Source organism: Suncus etruscus, chromosome 3 (assembly GCF_024139225.1).
Source record: "Suncus etruscus isolate mSunEtr1 chromosome 3, mSunEtr1.pri.cur, whole genome shotgun sequence".
Classification (NCBI taxonomy): domain Eukaryota; kingdom Metazoa; phylum Chordata; class Mammalia; order Eulipotyphla; family Soricidae; genus Suncus; species Suncus etruscus.
The window spans coordinates 81642580-81665534 of record NC_064850.1 but is presented as its reverse complement, the minus strand read 5'-3'; the positions used below and the strand labels follow the sequence as shown (position 1 = coordinate 81665534).

Genomic DNA, 22955 nt, shown 5'->3' with positions numbered 1-22955 from the left:
GTAATTAACATAGTATAATAGAATAATGTATACATGCCTGGTATAATGAGGATAATGGTAATATATGCATGAAAGATGGAAATATATTGGTCAACTTTATTTGTGGATAAAGTTTGATAGAGAGAACCAGCATGGTGATGAAAGGATTAAAGCATTTGCCTTGCACACAGTGTACCTTAGTTCAGTTCCTGCCTCTACATATGGTTCCTCAAACTCTACTAGAAATGACATCTGAACACAGAACCAGGAGTAAGCCCTGACCTTCCGGGTGTTGCCCCAAAACAGAAAAGTAAAAGTTTAAAAAAATTCATGTCAGAGGAACAATATATTTTGACAAAAAAGCTAATCTAAAATAATCAGGTTCTTTTTGACTTTGTTACAGAGAGAAAGCTTAGACTGAACAGAATTCTGCTTTTCTTTTTAGGATGGGCTCTTTCTTTGCTCCCAGCCTCCCAGGAATCAATATACTTCGACTCCATACATCCATGTATTTTCAGTGCTGGGCTGTTATGTGTTGCAATGTTCCTGAGGCCAGAGTCTTCAAAGCTTCCAGATCGAATAATTTTTACTTGGGCATGCTCTTGCTCATCCTATTTCTGTCCACCATGCCCGTGTTATACATGATTGTATCCCTTCCTCCATCATTTGATTGTGGCCCCTTCAGGTTTGTACCACTATTCTATCTGGGCATAGTTTTCTTTCAGGCATAGAGATGGGAATTGAAGCTCATGGTATTTTCTATGTTTTCTTCTAATCTATAGTATTACAGTCTTTTTAGGTGAATTACTTAGGATAGTCAGATTCATTGTGAAACATAAGACTTATGTATTATCTCATTTGGGAATCATGAAAAGGAAAACAACTGTTCCATATTTAATCTAGGTCACATATTGACAATGAATATGAACTATTTCCATACATGTAAATAATAATAAACTGATATAATGGTGTCAGTTTAGAAAGGAAAGTTTTCTGAATTAATACCATCAAATACAGATATCAGAAATGATTGTTACTTTTGATATAAGAACACCAAATTGTAAATAAAAATAATGTATCATTTACTCCTAATTATATTATTAGCAAATGATATCATGTTTAAATAGCAACAAATAAAAATTTCACATAATTTACAATCCTTAATGCTATATGCTACATGTTAAACATGTATTTGTGTTTATTTTTACATAGTATCTTTAGTATATGGCATATCTTCATACCTTTAGTATATATCATATAGTATATAGCATTTGTAGGACATAGCATATTGTACTAGCATAGTTAATATGGCATATTAAGTGCTACATGTTAAACATGTCCCTCTTGTTTATTTTCTCCAGGTACGAGGATAAATCATTGTCAGTATTAGTTAAGAAGACTTCATGATGAAAATTGAAGTTTTGTGTGCTTATGACAGTTATCTCTATGACACTATCAAAAAAGTGTGAAAGTGTCAGGGACCAGAGTGTTAGCATAGCGGGTGGGGTGTTTGCCTTGCATGTGGCCTACAATTCTTGGTATCCCATATGATCCCCTGAACCTGCCAGGTGTGATTTTAGAGCTCAGAGCCAGGAATAACCTCTAGCACTGTTAGGTGTGGCCCGAAAGCCAATAAAAAAAAAAAAAAGTTTTTTAACGTGTCTAGGATTGGAGCATTGACATTCCATTTGCTAAAAAACCTTAAAAAATAAGGGCTGGAGTGGCGACGCAGCGGTCCAGTGTTTGCCTTGCACGCAGCTGACCTAGGACTGACAGCAGTTCTATCCCCACCGGTCCCATATGGTTCTCCAAGCCAGAAGCGATTTCTGAGCACATAGCCAGGAGTAACCCCTGATCGTCACCAGGTCTAGCAAAACAAACAAACAAAGAAGCCAAATATAACCTTAAGAAATAAATCTATCACAAAATCTCCTAATTTAATCTACATATTAGAGATCAACAATTATTTATCATTTTCTATGAAGAAAACATAATTGTGAAATACATGTAAGTGACAAACATGATGTAATAACAACATATTACTGAAAAGACAACTCAATGGGCTGAGTGCATCATTTGCATATATTAGGCCCTGATTGTATCGTCAGCATCAAAAATGCCTTGCACACTATTATGGGTTGCCCTGAGCATTGCCTTATGTGGCTCCATACAGAATTAGAATTTCCTATTCATGCTTATACCAATTTTTTAAAGTAAGAAGGCATGTTACCTACAGAGAATTATAAATGTGTTATTTCCATCCTAGTAGTCTAAGGGTTGTTTATTTTTTGTTTGTTTTCTGTTTTTGGGTTTTGGTCCACACCCAGTGATGCTCACTCAGGGATTACTCCTGGCTATTCTCTCAGAAATTGCTCCTGGCTTGCGGGATTATATAGGATGCCAGGGGATCAAACTGTGGTCAGTCCTAGAATAGCCTGGGCAAGGCAGTCTCCCTTGCACCATCGCTCCAGCCCCTAAGATTTTGTTTTTTGGTTTTGTTTTTTTATTTAACAAGAAGAGAAACTGTTAAACCATCAAACAGGACAAGAACAATGAGAGTGATGCTGATAATCCTGTTCATTTCTTCAGCCTCACCCCAACCTCAGCCCCCAAATAAATGGGCTTAAATAAATAATGCATATAGTGACATCTGGAGACTAAGTATGAAATTGCTTTCTTGAAAGAGATAACTGGTTTTAATAAACCCCTAAAAAATCTCTGGGTACAAAATTCAACAGATTAGCCACTCAAAAACTTTAATTTATTACAACTACCTACATAACTATGTGGGTATGTTTTAATGAAAAGCTAATCTTTCTTAGAAAAAGATATTAAAAGAATTAAACTATCTAATAAAAAATCTCGCAATATAAGGAACTAAGTAGTGTTTACAAAAGTTTATTCATTTTAAAATATTCATTGAAGTAGGCATGTATAATGACTAACAAACTTTAGCTTCTGAATACTACCTCCTCTTTATATTATATCACATGGAGTCACTTTGATTTTACTTTTATCTTATTTAAGTTAATTTAAAATTATTATACCTGTGTTAACATTAATGGTTTGGGGATTAAGCCCAGTGGTGCTAAGGGATGGTTCTTGGTTCTATGCTCAAGGGTCATTCCTGGAAAGCTCAGGGATCAAACCAGATCAATGTTATGTAAGACAAACACCCTACTTCCTCTGCCATTGCTCTGACCCCAACATTGATGGTATTGATGTACATAATTAACACAGCCCATGACTCCATAATTACCCAACACCCTCCACTACAGTTTTTGTTTAACTAGTAGATTAGCTTTTTATTGTGCTCTTTTTTTTGGTCCTCTGTATGGACACTCAATTTTTTATACAGGCCAAGGATTTGTTATTTGCTGATATCACTGAACTTCTGTGATTTTGAAAAAAAGAAATTATTTTGTATTAAGATAGTATCTGATTTTTGATAAAGTATTTCCTAATTAGCTAGTTTAGGCTAAAAAATTATATGTATTCCAAAATGGCTGGACTAGCCTGCATTCCCACAGTGAGTGAGAGTTCCTTTTCCCCATCCATACCAGCAGTGGTTGTTCTTGTTCTTTGTGATATGTGCTAGTCTCTTTGGTGTGAGATAATATTTCATTGTTTGGATTTTCATCTCTCTGATGACCAGTGATAAGGAGCATTTTTCATGTGCCTTTTAGCCATCTGTATTTCTTTGAAGAAATGTCTGTTCATTTCTTCTCCCCATTTTATGATTGGGTTAGTATTGAATAAAGTCCTCAGGTTCAAAAACCAGAACACTGGAGAGATGTGGGTCTGGAATTGGATGGCAGTCTGGAAAATAATTCACACACACACACACACACACACACACACACACACACACACACACACACACACGATGGCTGTCTGAAAAAATTATTCACACACACAGCAGTCTGGAAAAATTATACATACACACACACACACCCCTTACCTCTTACAAGTCTGGAAAAATTATTCACACACACAGCAGTCTGGAAAAATTATACATACACACACACACACACACACACACACACACACCCCTTACCTCTTACAAGTCTGGAAAAATTATTCACACACACAGCAGTCTGGGAAAATTATACACACACACACCACATTATTCACACACAGCAGTCTGGAAAAATTATACACACACACATACACACACCCCTTACCTCTTAAAAGTCATAATACACAAACACACACACACACACACACACACACACACACACACACACACACACACACACACACACACACACACACACACACCTTACCTCTTACAAGTCAGCCAGCTCCAAGGAGGTCTGGAAATGTAAAAGGGTAACTTTCTTTCCATCTGAGTATTTAATCTGAGGAAAATCATCACAGCTGGAGGTGGGACCAGATGTTTTCACCACCAATACAAGGTGCTACATTCCAAGAAGTCTTTTAACCAATGAGTAGCAAGGTGTATACTGAGTGAGGTAGAAAAGATCAATTCTAGTAATCCCACAGGTTACTTTTTTTCATTTTTTCTTTTATTTGGTTTGTGGGTTTTGTGCCACACCCAGCAATGCTCAGGAGTTACTCCTGGCAGGCTTGGGGGACCATAGAGGATGCCAGGGATGGAACACAGATTTGCCACTTGCAAGGTAAAGCCCTACCTTGCAAGGTAACTTGCAAGGTAAACGTGATATCACTCTGGCCTTAGATATCTTTTTCCTTCTTGCTAAATTCTAGCAGTGCCTTGTATATCTTAGAGATCAAAACCTTATCTGATGGGTATTGGGTGACTAGTTTCTCTCATTCTGTGGGTAGCCTTAGAGTCCTTAGTTATTATTTCTTTTGAGGTACAGATGCTTTTACATTTAATGTAGGCCCATTTGTTTATCTTTGCTTCCACTTGCTTGGCCAGTGGTGTTTTATCCCTGAAGATGCCTTTAGCTTCAATGCCATGGAGTGTTCTGCCTACATTTTTCTCTACGTGCTTTATTGTTTCAAGTCTGATTTCAAGGTCTTTAGTCCCTTTTGATTTGATTTTTGTGAATGGCGTTAAGGAGAGATCAGAGTTTATTTTTTGCATGTAGTTGAGTTTTCCCAGCACCAGTTTTTCAAGTCTTTCCTTGTTCCATTTTATATTTCTTGCTTTATATTCAACTTTATATTTCTTTTATAAAAATTAATTATTTATAAGCCTGCTGGTCTATCTCTGATTATTAAAGTCTATTCCATTGTTCTAAGGGTCTGTCTTTATTCCAATGTCATGCTTTTTAAATGACTACTACTTTATAGTACAGTTTAAAGTTGTGGAAAGTGATTCCCATATTTTTTGGCCAAGGATTGCTTTAGTGTTGTATTAATTATTAATAATAGATTCCTAGTGGTGTGGATGGTAGTGAGGTATTTTTGATCAGCTTGGTGCCTGCAGCCCCATCAGCTGGAAGGTCTATACGTGCAGGATGATGGCAGAGAAATGATCCACAGGCAGTCAGTTGAAGTTTCAGGAGAAATCAACTTTATTATAAGGCCCTAATCGCCATGTGCTTTTTTCACATGACCGCTAAGCTAAGCAACCTCTTCCTGCTGGTGTGCATCCATCCAGTCTCCAACCTCTCTCCTTGCTGTGTCTGATTCGCCCGCCCCTCTCCCCAGGAAACCCCTTAATTACCAACCACAAACTCGTCCCAGCTGTGGGTGGATCTGACTATCCAGGTTAGATTAGCATATGGCATTGGGGAGGGGTAACACTTCAGCTATCCATAGATATTTTTTATTTCACCATATAAATTTTAGGAGTATCTGGTCATGGAGATTTTTATAGGAATTGCATTAAATCTGTATAATGTTTTAGAAAGTATTGACATTTTAAGGTATTAATCATTACAAACTATGAGTAAACTATGTGTCCATTTCCTTGTAATTTCTTTTATTTCTTAAAGCTGTGTTTTGTGATTTTCTTTATATAGCTTTTTCACTGCTTTAGTTTAGTTGACTGCAAGATACTTGATTTTCTGAGGCACAATTGTTAATTGGATTGTTTTTAATATCTTTTTCTTCTCTTTTATTTGCGTATAGAAAAGCTATGGATTTTTACATATTAACTTTGTAGGCTGCCACTGTACTATATAAGTATACCATTTCTAGAAGCTTTTTTTATTTTTTATTTATTTTTATTTTTTGTGGAGTCAAAAACTAGAAATTGAGCATCCATATGATCCAGAAAGCCACTCCTAGGGATTTAACTCAGTAATACAAAAAAATACAAAAATGCCTTCTGCACTCCTATGTTCATCATAGCATTATTAACAGTAGACAGAAATTGAAAAAAAGTCTGGTACCTTATAACAGATGAGTGCATAAAGAAATTGTGGTGTATTCATACTATGTAACACTATACAGCCATTAAGAAAAATAAAGCAATGAAATTGCTTGTACATGAATTGTCATAGAGACTATTATGTTGAGTGAAATGAGGCAGAGGAAAAGAGATAGACATAGAATAATCTTACTCATTTGTGGGATATAAGAAAAATAAAAAATAGTATGGTAATAATCCCCAAAGACAAGAGAGACAAAGATCAGGAGGTCCAGCCCAGAGTAGAAAGCTCATCACAAAGAGAGGTGAGTATAGCTAGAGTAATGTTTACTAGGATAATGATGTTGGAAATGATCACTCTGGACAAAAACTCAGTGCTGAGAGTGTAGAAACAGGCAAGACTCCCATCCTGTAACACTAGTGCAAACCACTGTCAAAACGGAAACAGAGAAAGAGAAAGAGAGAAGCAAATTGCCTGACCTGCCCTAGATTGAGGAAGAAGTGAGAGGTGGGAGTCATCTATGATGGGAAGGGTACTTTGGTGAAGGATGGTGTGCTTTGTATAACATAAAACCAACAATAAACAATTTTGTAACCATGGTGCTTAAATAAAGCAAATACAAAAGATGACAGATAAAAATTATATGTATACATCACTATTTTAAAATTAAAAAATAAATATTTTCTGATTTTTATTCATTATTTTACTGTAACTTTCCTAATTTTGAAGCAAAAGAATATGTTTTCTAAGTTTGACTGAGCAAATATTTCAACCCATTTCTTAATACTTTATATTTTTCCTCCTGCTCCATGACAGTAACTATGGATTTTCAGTAATTTTTTTTTAATTTTTAATTTTTAATTATGAGAACAAAGATGCAAAGAAAGAGGACAAGGTGGAGTTACAGTGGAAGGACAATCACCCATAAACTGAATTCTTAGAAGAAGTCCCCGTGCTGATATCTTAACTTTGAACTTTCAGCCAAAGAACATGAATAAATAAAACAGAACCCATGTACAATTACTTTGTCCCTAAGTCCCCAGATTGTAATACATTATAATATTTCTTAGCAGCACACAAAGCAATCTAAAGCCATAAAACTTATGTAACTCCTTAAACATTAAAGGCATAGTATTATTTTTACATTTCCATGCACATGCATATTAGTTTAAGTTAACTTCGAAAGTTTAAGTGTTTTTTTTTTTTGTTTGTTTTTTTAGGATTAGAGTCAAAGGAGTACAGTAAAAATAGTGTTAGAGTGGCAATTAATGTTTGCATAGGCCCACCAAAATATGAGGGACATGGAAAGGAAAAACCTTGGCTTAAATACAAGGAGACCCTTCCCCAGAAGTTTTCTGGCATAAGACCAACTCAAGGCTCCAGGCAAGCTAGTTTGTACAATCCAAGACATTGTCTGTAGTGCCAACACACTTTTATTTTTCACAGTCTCTGTTGTTGGTATCATATTTCTGTATTAAAGATCCTAGAATCTGCATATCCTACATTGAAGTCAGGATGTAGAGTGTCCTCTACTTTCACCTCACAATTAAAGGGCAAAGCAGAGAGCCCTGTCCTGTAAGCTGGTCGTTGTTGTTAAGTCTTCTCAGTGTTAAGGGAAGTCTCTTTTGAGCAGGTCGATGTCAGAGCAGTGGTAGGTTCTTCCCTGGTAGAGGATTGCTTCTAGGTGATTTTATAAAAAAAACTTGGATGTTTCGTAGATGGCTTCATTGGTTCAGGGGTGAATGGAGAATGCCCATTTTTCTGAGGCCTGTGCCAGGTTATTATGTCAATATTCAGGGTGTAAGGTCCCGTTGCACTACAAGATTTGTGTGTTCCAATCTCTATTAGATAAGATCTTATGATTTTCAGTTATTTTATATTCTCACAAAACTCCTTGCTAATATTGTGGTAATTGTATTTTTATGGTATTTCTTTTTAATGTGAAGATATAAAGAGCTTACCCTATAAAATCTGGAACTCATAGAAATATATTAACATAAAATTTATATTATTTATAATTTCAAGGACATGAAATAAAAATTTTCAGCATTTTGATTTCTGATTTTATTTTTATGCAGAATTTTCAGTAGACATCACACATAATGATGTCATATATATAATAAAACATTGAAATAATGTGATAGTGCTATTACATTACTCACTTAATCTCTGCATGCCTAATTTTTTTATCCATCTTTTTTGAGGCTTGCTGGTGACCACACCTAAAAGTGCTCAGGACTATATTGGCTATGTGCTCAGGGATTATCCCTGGTGGTACTCAGGGGATTATGTACAGTGCCTGGGTTTGAACTCAGATTGGTAACATTTCAAGCGAGTGCCTTAAGCCCTGCACTCTCTCTGTCTCTCTGTTTCTCTCTCTCTGTCTCTCTCTCTCTGTCTCTCTCTCTCTCTCTCTCTCTCTCTCTCTCTCTCTCTCTCTCTCCATTTTATTTAGGAATTTTCTCTCACAGGGTTACAGATTATGATGTTTGAAGACCAAGTGACATTTCCAATGATGTTGAGATCAACTGTTCTTAATAGTGCTTGAAGCTGATTTCTAGCAATGGGGGATAGTTTTATCTTTGTGAGTCTAGAACACAGTAGCCAGAAAATTTCTCCAGTGGCTCATTGTTCAATCCCAGCAATCACATAGCCCCTCAAGCACTAGATAAGGCATTTACAAACAAAAACAGAGCATAGTAGAGAAGTAGTAGACAAATTTAAAATTAATGAGTGAATACTTTTAGTTTATTTTATGCTAAGCACTAGAGAACAGAAATAGCAAGTTTACATAGCTTATTCTGTGGAGCTTTTCTGCTGGAAAAACAGTTTTGGAGGAAATAAAGATAGAAGCTATTACATGAAAATATAATAGATTGTTGTTGATTGATTTTGTTATACTGTTACTTATTCACATTTTTAAGAATAATTAAAAAACAAGTGCAGTATTTATTCAGCCTCAAAAGACTTCTAGAAAGGCAAGTTGGCTGAAGGATAGATAGAGTATCTTAAAATTTTCAATTGGGAACTGAAGTACAGCAAGTAGGGAGTTTGCATTTCATGTGCTGAACTACTTTGAGCACTGCTTATATTGAACAATTCTCATATTTTATCTATATGTTGACAATAGGAAGTCTGATTATAAAGAATTGCAACTAACCAAGGGATTCCTAAACTAAAAGAGTATCTAGACAGTGTGTGAGAAAATTTCTAATTTTCTTGTTCATAACTATGGTTTTTATTAATGTTTCAACAAACTCCTCTCTTTTATTTTCCAGTGGCAAAAATAGGATGTTTGAAGTGATTGGAGAAACATTGGAACATGATTTCCCAAGCTGGATGGCAAAAATCTTGAGACAGCTTTCTAACCCTGGACTGGTCATCGCTGTCATTTTGGTCATGGTGTAGGTGCAGTTCTGCCTCTTAGTATGAATCATTTGAATGCTCTTTCTATACTTGTTTCCTTTTAACTTCCTTTCCAAAATTTCTTTTTTTGATTGTTCATTGTTGGCCCCTTTTAAGTTCCAGCTTTTTAACTTTCTCCTTTCCCCTCCCTTCAAAGGATTAAGCTGTAACCTAATCAAATTCAGAGCTGATTACAAGATGAGAGGCTAAAATTCATGAACCATGTTCTAATCTTATTGGATAACTTTTATAGCCATCTGCATCTGTATTTGCTTGCCTAGGGTTATAAGATTTGTTCTCCAAGTAACCAAAATAATTAACAGAAAACAGCTAAAGCAAGGGAAACATAATAATTTAACATGCTAAATTTAATCAGCACATTGAGCTTATCCCTACTTCTGGCCCCCAACTCACATTTCATAAAGCACAGGATTGTTAACATACAGAAATGATGAGCATCCATGTTAATGTCCCCTTTGGGATTCCTATAGTCTATATTTTAGTACTAAGGACTTTAAAGATCTTAAAAACCATGCAATCCTTATTCAAGAAGGCCATCAATAACCTTGTGTCTGTGACAACAGTATTACAGACTCTGAAAAAATCTTAGAATGATCAGTTAAAGATATTATCAATCAGGCATAGCAAAACTTGAGAGGGGTATTTTTATAATTCTTCATTTGCCTGATTTTGGCTATCACAGAATAATTTATATTTTAAAATAACTCTTTTTCTCCAAAAGTATTCTAGCCCATTTTTTATATTTTTTTAAATAGTCTATTAGTACATCATTTGTAATACTTTAGAAAGAATGTAAAGGTTGATATTTTTAACCAATAAAGGCAAAAACTAGGCCATCTTAGGGAGAAACCTCCCAATATTTCAAAATAAATTAGTTGAGTTCTGTAAAGATCCCATCATTGCAAAGGCCATTGCTAGTTACCTGCCACATCACAGAGGGAAGCTTCCTTGCTTTCACTGATTTTGAAAAGCAACTTAAATTTAAGGTAAAATCACTTTCCCTCAGTGAGCACATAGAAAAACGATGATAGTAGAACTTGAACAATGACAACAATGTTCATGTCATTTCACTAGTGGGCATTCCTTGAGAGAGCACTAATAGGCCAAAGAGATAATGAAACTGTCAACTAGATTATATCTAAATCTGGATCATGGTGTGGTGTTAAGAATGTGATCGTAAATATTAGTTACACGTGTTAGAAAATTACCTGCTTGGTGTAACATGTAACACCAGAAGTGGTTTTTCTTCTTTGCATTTTTCTGAGTCAGAGACTTCTTAGAGCATGCTAAGGATCCTGCAGCCTCTTATAGTTAAAGCTCTCTAGTATTATAGGTATATAAATGAGATCTCATTCAAAACACATACAACTTAATATGAACTTTTTATAGTTATAGTCATATTTTATTGATAAGCATTTATTTTTAAGCAAAGAAGCAACTAATTCATGCAACTAGTGAAGTATTTAGTAAGCAATCTAGGGAGTATGGAAGAGTGAATACTGACCTCTTTTTCATTCACTAATTTATTTAATTTCCATAATAACCTTAACAAGTTTTTCTCAATCATTGTATTGTATATAACACATAGAATATGTGTCCCAAATCAAACAGCTACTAAATGAATTAAAATCATTCATCAGATTATTTTTTTTACTTATTATTCCTGCCCTCCTCATTTACTGCACCAAACATTGAATCCAAGAGTAGTGGAAATCAAAGTTTATACCAGAGTTGTCAAACTTTTCCTTAGAAAGATATATTCTAAAATTTTAGATTTTGTTGGTCAACAGTAAACATTGAAGTAGTTATATTATGTAGAGAAACTCAAAAGTGTAAAAACCATTCTTAATTATTAGGACATATAAAACATCAGCTAGAAGTTAAATTAGCCAATACCTATATAAACTGCTTGGAAGAACTCGAGACCATGTCTAGGTCAAATAGATGTCCTTTAAGTTTTGTCATGGTTTTGAGATAATAATTTAAAGTACAAATTTAAGCAGATTGTTGATTTGATCTTGAGGTACTTAGGTCTCATTTTCTAATTTATTGGGGCCCTTCCATCTAGCTTTCTTTTTATGATTTTTAATTAGATACTGGTGAATGTTGCAAGCACTTAATTTTTTCAATGGATTATATTAAAACAGTTTATATGGTTTGGGAGTAAGGGTAGAATTCATGTTAGTTCTCTGCAGGCAGCTCATTTATTTAGGAAATGATTTACAAGGGATTGTATTATGTGCATTATGATGCACCAAAAATGTGCTGGAAAAATGGAAAGTTCCAGAATTAAAAATGTCTTAAAGGCCTTTAAGTTAATCCCCAAGTACAAGAGCTTTTCTAAGAAAGTTCTTATAGTATGGCACATTCATGCACATCACATTTATTGAGCACATCCTTTGTGCCAGAAAATGTACCAGATGCTTTCTTGTAATTTCATTTAAAATCCCATCACTCATAGAAGAGATAAACAAAGTCAACTATGCCATATCAATAATTGTGTTGCTCATACCAGATGGCTTCTAAAGAATATAGTATGATGTGTTGGTAAATTAAAAATATGTGTTTAGCATTCATTTATTTGCAACGAAGAGAAATGCTTGTTGCCATTTTTTAATTACATCTTCTCATTTCTTTTGCTTTAAGTATAGATGAACAAGCTATTTTTGAATAATGTTTGGCCAGAAATTGCTCTTTCTACAAATGTAAATGTCATTTAAAAGCCAATAATATTCATTTAAAATATTTTCTTTGGTAGAGGAAGGTATGTAAGAAAACACATGAAATATAATAAAATTCATTAATCATAATTTTAAAAGGTTTTGCAGTGACATCAAATTAACATTTATTTTTTGAAATTTATTTCTGTTTGTTTCTTGGGCCATATCCAGTGCTGCTTAGGAGTAACTTCTGGCTCTCAGAATTAGCCCTATTAGTGCTTGTGGTGGTGGTGGGGCATCTGGGATGCTGAGGATAGTACCTGGGTCAGCCACGTGCAAAGCAAGCACCCATCTACTGTATTATTTCTCTGGCCACCTCGTATGTTATTTTTAATGATCATTTCTACCTAAAATTAAACAGTGATGTGTAGTTGAATACTGCTATAGGAGTAAACATGGGTAACAACTTACCAAGTCCACCCTATTCATTATCCGACACTCTGTGTGTGTGTATCACAGTTTAATCAAATAAGAGATGTAAAGTTGAAAATACATTAAATTCTATTCCACTGAAAGTGTGTCTAGATTAATGTAAATTTTAAAAGCATCTTGAAGAACAGATAAACACGATATATTTATTAATTTCAGCTTGACCATCTATTATCTCAATGCTACTGCAAAGGGACAAAAGGCAGCCAATCTGGATCTGAAAAAGAAAATGAAGCAGGTAGACTACAGTTTCTTTCATAGAAATATTTTTTTTATTAAATTCAGGTTGTATAAAACATCAGCCAATCTCATTTTCTTCTCCCCTCCCATCTGTGTTTTTTGTTTGTTTGTTTGTTTGTCTTTTGGTGTGTATATGTCTTCTTTGTAGCAAGCTTTGGAGAACAAGATGCGAAACAAGAAAATGGCAGCTGCAAGAGCAGGTTGGAGATGCATTTGTATTTGTTTGTCTTACTCTGCCCAACTTTATGAACTTATTTTCCTCCAAATGAAGCATTTGATCCTGATTGGCATGAAGGTCTCAAGTGCATCTCACTATTCATTTCTTGGCATTCTCTCTGCATCATATCCAGAAGGGACTTATGTATCAGTGGAAGAAGAAAGAAAAAGGTCAGAAATATAGGCTTAGTAGAAGAGATGGAAAGCTATGTTCTTCTCTCTTACATATTTGCTTCTTAATTATAAAAATATTAGACTATAGTATACCCCATTTGCCAAAATTACTGAATTGTATTTCACTTGGATAAATGCTGCATGAGAAGGTAAGTAAAAATCTTTTTCAGGGGACCAGAGTGTAGCACTGTAGATGTTGTACATGTCAGACAGGGTTTCCATCACCGGCATTTCATACTGTCCCATTGAATGGGACATGCCAGGAATGATTTCTGATGGCAGCACCAGGACTAATGCCTGAGTAGAGCCAGGTGCAGCTTAAAAAAAACAATAAAACCTAAGCATTTTTTCATGCTTAACTATAATTGTTTTTTACATTAGAGGGCTCCTTTGCACCTGTAATTCATAAGAAACTCAATCTAAACAAATACTTTTATGCAGAAAAAATATTGTGCTTCACAAATAAAAAAGGTAAAATGCTATGCATGGTCTGAGGCCAAGTTTTTCTGTAAATTTATTTCAAACCAGGGTTTGGCCAAATTTTCTGTGCTTTCATGTTGGTTGTCCTTTGTGACAGCAGAAATGGATGCAGCTAGTTCCAATGCCATGTCCTTGAATAAGAATACAAGGAAAAGTAGTGTCTTTTTCTTTTCTTTTTTTCTTCTCACCTCTCCCCTCCTCTCCCCTCCCCTTCCCTTCCCTCCCCTTCCCTTCCCTCCCCTTCCCTCCCCTCACCTCCCCTCCCCTCCTCTCCCCTCCTCTCCCCTCCCCTCCCCTCCCCTCCCCTCCCCTCCCCTCCCCTTGCCTCCCCTCCTCCTTTCTTATTAAGAAAAGATGTGGGACTGAAATGGTATTATATCATGTAGTTGTATTTGTCTTGAAACACCCAACCCGAGTTTGATCCTCAGCATTCCATATGGTCCTCTGAGCACTGCCAGGAATAATTACTGAGTGTAGGTAGAGTAACATGCACACTTTTCAGGATGTGGCCTAAAAGCTAAAAGAGAACTAGTATGTATTTTTCTTAGTAATTAAACTAATGATTTTTGTTTCTTTCTTTAACATTATTGAGGTATAAGTGACAAAATTGTGGTATTCTTGTAATAACATGATGGATGATATATGAGTAACTTGTGAATAAACCTCATAGTGTTAAATACCACTATGTCATCTCACTTTTTAAAATAGATTTTGAGTAATAAAATAAAATTTATTCTAGAAAATGTTATTATATAAATATATTATTAAACTTATATATTCTAGCCATTATTAGCTACTAAAATCTTATTCAGATTACTATTAAATACTTATGACCCTAGACCAAATTTTCTTATCTCCCCTATCTTTCCACACAGTACCTGAATATTGCTTTTTTTTTACTTCTTTTTGCCTTCTCTCTTTACAGTGACTTTCCAATAACTTGTTTTATTTCTCTAGAAAGTTGTACAATATACTATCTATTTTATTAAATTTTATACTGGTGTCTTAAACAGAATTCATTTTTATTTAATCATCAGTATGTCCTTTATATTAAAAATAATTTATACTGGGGCTGGAGTGGTGACACAAGTGGTAGGGCATTTATCTTGCATGCGCTAGTCTAGGATGGACTGCGGTTTGATCCCCCAACATTTCATATGGTCCCCCAAGCCAGGAGCAATTTCTGAGCTCATATCCAGGAGTAACCACTGAGTGTCACTGGGTATGGCCCCAAATCCAAAAAAAAAATAAACAAAACAAAGCCAAAAACAAACAAAACATAACAAAACAATCATATATGTTTTAGTTAAAGAAAACATTTTTAAAGTTTATAAATTATCTTTTTCAATACATTTGTTCTTATTCCCTATTTAGAAATCTTTATTTAAATATTCCTATCCATGACTGATCTTACTCTAATCTAACTTTTTAAATTCTATTTCTCTTTGATGAATATTTTCTTTTTTATATAATAAATTTATTTAAGCACCATGGTTACAATATTTTTCTTTTTTCTTTTTTGGGCCACACCCAGTGACACTCACGGATTACTCCTGGCTATGTGCTCAGAAATTGCTTTTGGCTTGGGGGACCATACAGGATGCTGGGAAATTGAACCGTGGTTTGTCCTAGCTAGCATGTGCAAGGCAGATGCCTTGTGGCTTGTGCCACCATTCTGACCCCTAAAATATTTTTTATGATTAAATTTTAGTCTTAGAATGTATACTGTCCTTCACCAGTGCATATTTCCCTTCACAGATATCAACAGTTTCCCTCCCACCCATCCTCCCCTAGTTGTCTCTAGGATAGCTCTAGGACAGGCATTTTACTTCTCTCTCTCTTTATATATATATTTCTGTCTTCTTTATTTGTCCTTGACAAAATGGTTTGCACTATTGCTAATGAAGGGATAACATGCATATGACTTTATCCCCTTTCGGCACCCGTTCTTGTCCAGAATTCCAACTATCATTGTTAAAGTGGACTGCTTACTACCCTAAATGCATTCATCACTCTTTGTGTCAAGCTTCCTTCCATAGTTGTCCTCCTGATTCTCATCTCTATTGTCTCTGGATATTTTTACCAGACTATCTTATTTTGTTTAATACATCCCCACAAATGAGTGATATATGAGTATCCTTTCTATCTATAATATTCTTTCTATCCATTTCATTCTGACTCATTTTACTCAACATAATAACCTGCACTTCCATTCATAAATAAGCAAATTTCCTGACTTCATGTTTCCTAATAGCTTCATATTATGTGATTGTATAGATGTACCACTGTTTCTTAAGCCACTCATGTTTTTGGGCACTTGGATTGTTTCCAGATTCTGGCTCTTGTAACTAGTGCTGCAATGAATATAGGTGTGCAGAAGGCATTTTTTTTTTTTTTTGTATTCCTAGGATATATCCCTAAGAGTGGTATAGTTGGATCATATGGGACTTAAATTTCCAATTTTTTGAGGAATATCTATATTGTTTTTCAGAAAGGCTGGACTAGATGGCTTTTCCACCAGCAGTTAATGAGAGTTCCTTTCTCACCACATCCCTGCCAGCACTGATTGTTCTTGTTCTTTGTAATGTGTTCCAGTATCTGTGTCATGAGATGGTAACTCATCATTGTTCTGATTTCCATCTCCCTGATGATGTGGAACATTTTTTCATGTGTCTTTTGGCCATTTGTATTTCTTTTTTGAGAAATTGTCTGTTCATTTTTCTCCCCAGTTTTGTATGGGGTTAGATTTTTTTCCTTCTTGGTAAGTTCTAACATTACCTTCCATGTCTTAGATATTAACCCCTTATATCATGGTTAAGGGTTAATAGTTTATTCCATTTAGTGAGTAGTCTTTGTATTCCAGTAACTGTTTCCTTTAAAGTGCAGAAGCTTCTGAGCTTAATGTAGTCCAATTTGTTTATATTTGCTTCCACATGTTTGGATAATGGTGTTTCATTTTTGAAGATGCCATTAGCTTCAATGTCATTGGAGCATTCTGCCTATGTTTTCCTCTATATACACCTTATGATTTCAGATCTGCTGTCAAGGTCTTTAATCCATTTTCATTTTTACCTTCATGTATGATGTTAAAGAGAGGTCTGAGTTCATTTTCGCATGTAGTTAAACAGTTTTCCCAACACTACCTGATTAAAAGGCTATACTTGCCCAACTGTGTAATTCTTGCCCTTTATTAAAATTTAATTGATCGTATACCTGGGGTCAATTTCAGAATTCTCAAATCTCTCCCACATATCTCAGGGTCTGTATTTATTTTAATACTATGCTGTTTTAATGACTATTCCTTTATAATACAATTTTAACTTGAGAAAATTCCCCATTCTTCCTTCTAAGAACTGCTTTAGCTTTCATAGATGTTTATTGTTCAAAATGAAATTCAAGGGTGTTTGATCCACATCTTTCAAAATTGTTATGGGTATCTTATAGAGATTGCATTATATCTGTACAATGCCTTGGGAAGTATTGCCATTTTAATTATATTAATTGTCTCTGTCTAGGAACTAGGTATATGTCTCTATTTTCTTGTATCCTCTAAAAGTGTCTACTGAAGCAGTGCTTTGTAGTTTTATCTCCTTTGTTAAGTTGACTCTGAGGTGCATGGTTTTCTGAGAAAAAATTGTGAAAGTGATATTTTTTAATTTCTCTTTATTCTCTTTCATTAATAGTATATAGAAAAGTCATAATTTTTTGTGTATTTTTCTTAGCCTGCCACTGCTTATTGTTCTAGAAGCTTTTTATGGACTTTTTAGGATTGTCTAGATACAATATCATGTTTTCTGCAAAAAGTAAGAGCTTGACTTTTTCCTAACTTATCTGAATACCCCGATAGGCATTTTTGTCTGACTGCCTTGGCAAGTACTTCCAGTACTATATTGATTAGAGTGGTGAGAGGAGGCAACCTTATCTTGTACCAGATCTCAGAGGACAGGCTGTTAGTTTTCCCTATTGAATATAACTCTTGCTATGGGTTTGTGGTAAATGACTTTGGAAATATTGAGGAAAGTTTGTTTAATTTCCTTCTTGTTGATAGTTTTAATCATGAATAGGTGCTGGGCCTTGTCATTTACTTTCACTGCATCTATTGATATGATCATAAAATTTTTATTTTTCATTTTATTAATTGACTTGTGTATGATAAACTATTGTTGAATTTCTGGATTGAATTCCACATGTTCATATTGTATATTCTTAATGAGCTGTTGCATTTTTTTGCTAGTATCTTATTGAGGATATTTGCAATTGTGTTCATCAGAGATACAGCTGTAGCTCTCTCTCTCTCTCTCTCTCTCTCTCTCTCTCTCTTGCTCTCTCTCTTTTGGTGGTTGTCTCTGTCTACTTTTGCTATTAGAGAGATGTTAGCTTTATAGAAAGTTATGTGGAAATGTTTCTGTTTCTTCGATTTCCTGGAAGAGCCTGAAAAGTATTCGCAGTAGTATAAGATCCTCTTTAGAGGTTTGAAATAATTCACTAGTAAATCCATCTTTCAATTTCTCGGTAGTTATAGTTCTGTTCAGGTATTCCATATTATCTTGGTTCAACTTGGCAGGTTAAAGGATTCCAAGAACTTATCCATTTCTCCTAGATTCTCTTGGTTTGTGGCATAATAACTTTCAAAGTAATTTTTTATTACCCTTTGAATTTCTGTATTATCTGTATTGACCTTATGTGATCTTTTCATTTTGGATTTGATTTGTTTCTCTATTTTTAAGTCTTCGTAATGGTTTATTAATCGTGTTTAGTTTTTCAAAATTTCAACTTTTTCTTTCATTGACCTTTTAAATAGGTTTTTTTTTTTGTTTCCAGTCCATTAGTTTCTGCTCCATATTTTATTTCCTTCTGCCTACCTAATTCTGTTTCATTGAGAATATCATTAAATCTTTTTAAAGTTTCTTTGAAGAAATTTTTCAGCATTTCTTCTCTCTGAACAGTTGCCTTGCCTTTATGTTTGTGATCTCTGCCAGAGTTTCTTCTGGGGTATATTGCAATGCTTGGTACACAACTTCCATTTAAAGGTAATAATAGACAAATATGCTTGCAGAGTCTAAAAATGTAGGTGAGACTTTTGGACACATTCACTGAAAAACTTGGGCTAGTTTTACAGTAAATATTTTTAAATATTTTAGTTTTTTTCTTGTGGACTGATAGAGTCTGCTGAAAATTTGCATCCAAGTGTCTGTTCCAAGTATTAAGACTTGCCTATCATTCTGTAGCCCTTGAGTAGGAAAGAGCACAGCTTTAATTTTCAAGTTAGAAATGATCAACAAAGCTCCTGTTTTTCCTGTTAAGTTCTTAGGCTTGTTAGTCCACAAACTGCTATTTTATGCTTCATAGAAAAAGATTTCCAGTCTTTGTTAAACAGAGGAGGTAACTGTCACCCTGCTTTGCCAAACAAAGTAGAACTGAACTTAACTCTGCCACTTGGGGATAAAGCCAAAGCATCTTTTGCTTATAGGTCCCCCATTTCCACATTGATAACCATGCTGCCAACTTCTAAGACTTTTGGAGATTTTTGTGTGTAAATTACATTGCTTCCAAATTTTTCCTTCTGGTCCTTGAATTCCAGTTTGTTACAATTTATTTTACTAGTCGTCCTTCTTTCTGGTTTATAATCACTATTGCTTAGAAACATATTTAGAAGGCTCCTCTTCATTGTATATTTATATTTATTCAAATTCCTTAATTGTCCTATTTGGTGAGCAAACTTTCAATCCTATGGTTTAATTACTCAATCCAAGCAAAGGATCACTAAGAGGAGCTATAGTTTTATCATTTTAAATTGGTTCTTTCAATACTTATTAGCTGGGATATGTTGTTAACTTGTAGTCGGTAGTAGTCTAAATAAATTCCTAAATTAGTAGGAACTTACTAGCATTGTTCAATTATTTCATAAGATACTGGCATAGGTACACGTATAATCCAATAGCTGTATTACTTCTCTTTGTGCTCTAAACTGTAGATTTAATTTAAAACCAACCAATTAGATTTTGGAGTAGTAAGTATAATTTCTATTTTGTTCCATTTTTTGTTTTTGTTGGGGGACAATGAAACCCTATCAGTGCTACAGAGGCAGGGGTCATCTGAATATATTGGCCCTCAAGCCTATTGGTGTCATGCTGTTTCTCTGACTCCATCATGGCTATGTGAGGCAGTTTTGAAGTTAAGGGTGAATTAGGGGTGGTGGTGGAGGGGATGCCATGAAATGCCAAACATCAAATCCATGGCCTTGTGCCTGGCAAGCATTACTCTACTCCTGGAGTTATCTCTCTAGCCCTGATGAGTGAGTGATCTATTTGGACTTATGAAAATGTCTTTGGATATTTTTGGACTTCCAAGAGCTGAATTCCATTTAAGTACTATTTTTACCTATATAATTATTATGAAATATTGTAACATTCTACTCAGCTGATATTTTCATATATAATTTGCTCTTCAAAATAAATATAGTCTATCTTTTGTGAACAGACTGATTTTGATTATAGTTTTTTTCTGAAAAGTTCCATACAAAATTGGAAATGGACTGAGTAATATGAAAATATTTTATCAGAGAATTTGAAAGGGATAAATATGTATAGCAATAAAATAAACAGCAATAAATTGCTATCTCCTCCAGTCAAAATTTTTATTTTTTCTTCTACAGAATTCATGACAATTTTGTTCAATAAGAAATAAGAAATAGAGTTTTAAAAATTATAAAACCATTTAATAGTATGTCAAAGTAGGACATATTTAAAACATAAAATTTGATTTACTTATTTACAATTGAATTTAAATTTTGATTTGCTTTTAACTCTTCTTTTTAACAGCTGCAGCTGCTGGTGGACAGTAAATTTCATAAATATATGGGGGAACTCAGAAGTGCACCTCAACTTGTTTTTTCAAGAAGCACAAGTTTGGTGAAGATTCAGAGAATAGGCATGATGGAGTTGCTGTTCCCTGTTCTAATTGTGATGGATTATTCAGATCATGTTGGTCATTATTCTCATTCTTTCTAGTTCCTCTATAAAGATCTTCATTTCATTCCACATACTTGTTCCCTAGATTGACCCATTTCTTTGACATTGTCCCTCCAAAATTTGAGTTTAAAAGTAATTATTATCCAAGAGCCAAAGAGTTAGTTGAGGGGTTGAAGGTGCTTGCCTTGCTTGCATGCAGCAGAACCTGGTTTGATCCCTGCAAGGCATATGGTCATCTGCGCTCCTCTGGGTGTGGCTGCCAATATATATTATATGGTATATACTATATATATAATCCAAGAGTACAGTCTTCTAGTTTGTTAGAGGGTTCATTAAAAAGTCTCATATAATATGATTATGACTATAAGATATTATGAGAATATGATATGAGGGTTATTTAAAATTTTATTTGCTTTCATTTTATATGTTTTGTCAACATTTTTTGGCCTAAAATGAACATTTTAATATCTTTCTCCATCAAAGTTGAGGGACAACATAATAAAATATTCATTAACTCTGTTTTAGAAACCATGACATGGTTTTCTTTTTATTTCCCCATTCACAGCACTCTATATACAGCCTTTTAGGAGAGATGGAGAGGCTGCTGGATTCCAGAAATAAGGGAATAATCTTGTTAGAATTAAATCTATAAATGAATTAGGAATTTGATCAGCATTGAGCTGAAGGTTTTTTTATGTTGAAAGAGACAAATGGGTCATAGGTATTAAACTTTCCTTAAGTTTGTTTAAAAGACAGAAAGGCACTGGCTGAGATTGTTATTTGATCACAGTCAGGTCATTTGTCACCAAAGATATTTTCTGAATTTAAATTATAATATTTCACAATGTATTTTCACTCTAAAAATATTTCTTTGCCTTCTATGTGAAGCTTAGAAAAGACCTGATGAGGAACATTTGTAGATTTGTAGATATAGATGAGGAACATTGTTTGTAGATGTGTTTAAGCATTATTATTTATTTAAAGCTTGACTTTACTTTGAAAAGCAGTACTCAATTCCCCAGTTTGCTTTGCATAATTTCAGTTGTTTTCTTCAAGTAGTGTCCTTTTCCAATTCAACCACCTTTTCTCTATAATTTCTCTGAAAATTTTGTTTTATGTTTGAATTTCTTATTTTCTTTATAGTCTTCTGACTTTATGAGTATCTTGTTCACCAGCTAACCCATGCACTTATCACCTCTGTATTCCAGATTCAAACATTATATCCTCTGATCAAATTTTCCAGATATCATTTCAAATATTCCAGATTAACTTTTTCAAATTATATTATTACCTTGATTGGTTTCTTTGGACTTTTATGAATTTAATTCAGTTTCTTATGTATAAAGATTATGTTATTTATATAGATTGTCTCACATATGTAATGGTTATGTATTACTATGTATATGCATGGATCATCTTTTCTATCCTTGATTATAAACTCTTTGTGAGTAGGGATCATATCTCTTAACTCTTGTATGCCTAGTATAGTGCTGTGCACAGGTAGGCACTGAAAAATGCTTGTTAATTAAATTGAATCAATTTAACTTACAGCAGTTGCACTGTGAAACAAAAAATAATGTCTTTTATGCATGAAATGTAACTATGATATTAGAAATTGAACTATCTGTTGATAATTAAAGTTAAATTATAGTTAAAATGAATAAGAAAAGTCTAGTGTTTATTTATATTTGAATCACTTTGCACCACACACTAATAAGATTAGAAAATTGTTTTTGTGTTGTTTAATATATATTTTAGATAATACTTCCTCACTCTTACCTACTTCATAAACAAAATGATAAGATAAAGAAAATGATAAATGATAAGAGTTGACAAAATTGTTCAGGTAGTAGGATATTTGAAATAAAGATAGAAGGTTAAGCAGTTAAACCCCATATATAAGTTGCAATAACTCTATGCATTAAAAATCATTAAATCATTCTATAAGTTAAAAAATAAGTTAAATACAACACTTAAATATCCACCTAATTTAAATGAACCTTTTAGAAACT

At 34.1% G+C, this 22955-nt stretch overlaps 1 protein-coding gene across 1 annotated transcript in view; it reads left to right on the top strand.

Annotated features, from left to right (window-relative positions):
- Positions 1-20816, top strand: part of TMC1 (transmembrane channel like 1) — a 194583-nt gene extending 173767 nt beyond the window's left edge. The window contains exons 16-20 of the mRNA XM_049770815.1: positions 425-664; positions 9566-9691; positions 13022-13100; positions 13251-13302; positions 20794-20816. Of these exons, the coding sequence (XP_049626772.1) occupies positions 425-664; positions 9566-9691; positions 13022-13100; positions 13251-13302; positions 20794-20816 (520 nt within the window). The remainder of the gene's footprint in view (positions 1-424; positions 665-9565; positions 9692-13021; positions 13101-13250; positions 13303-20793) is intronic.
- Positions 20817-22955: the final 2139 nt, after the last annotated feature.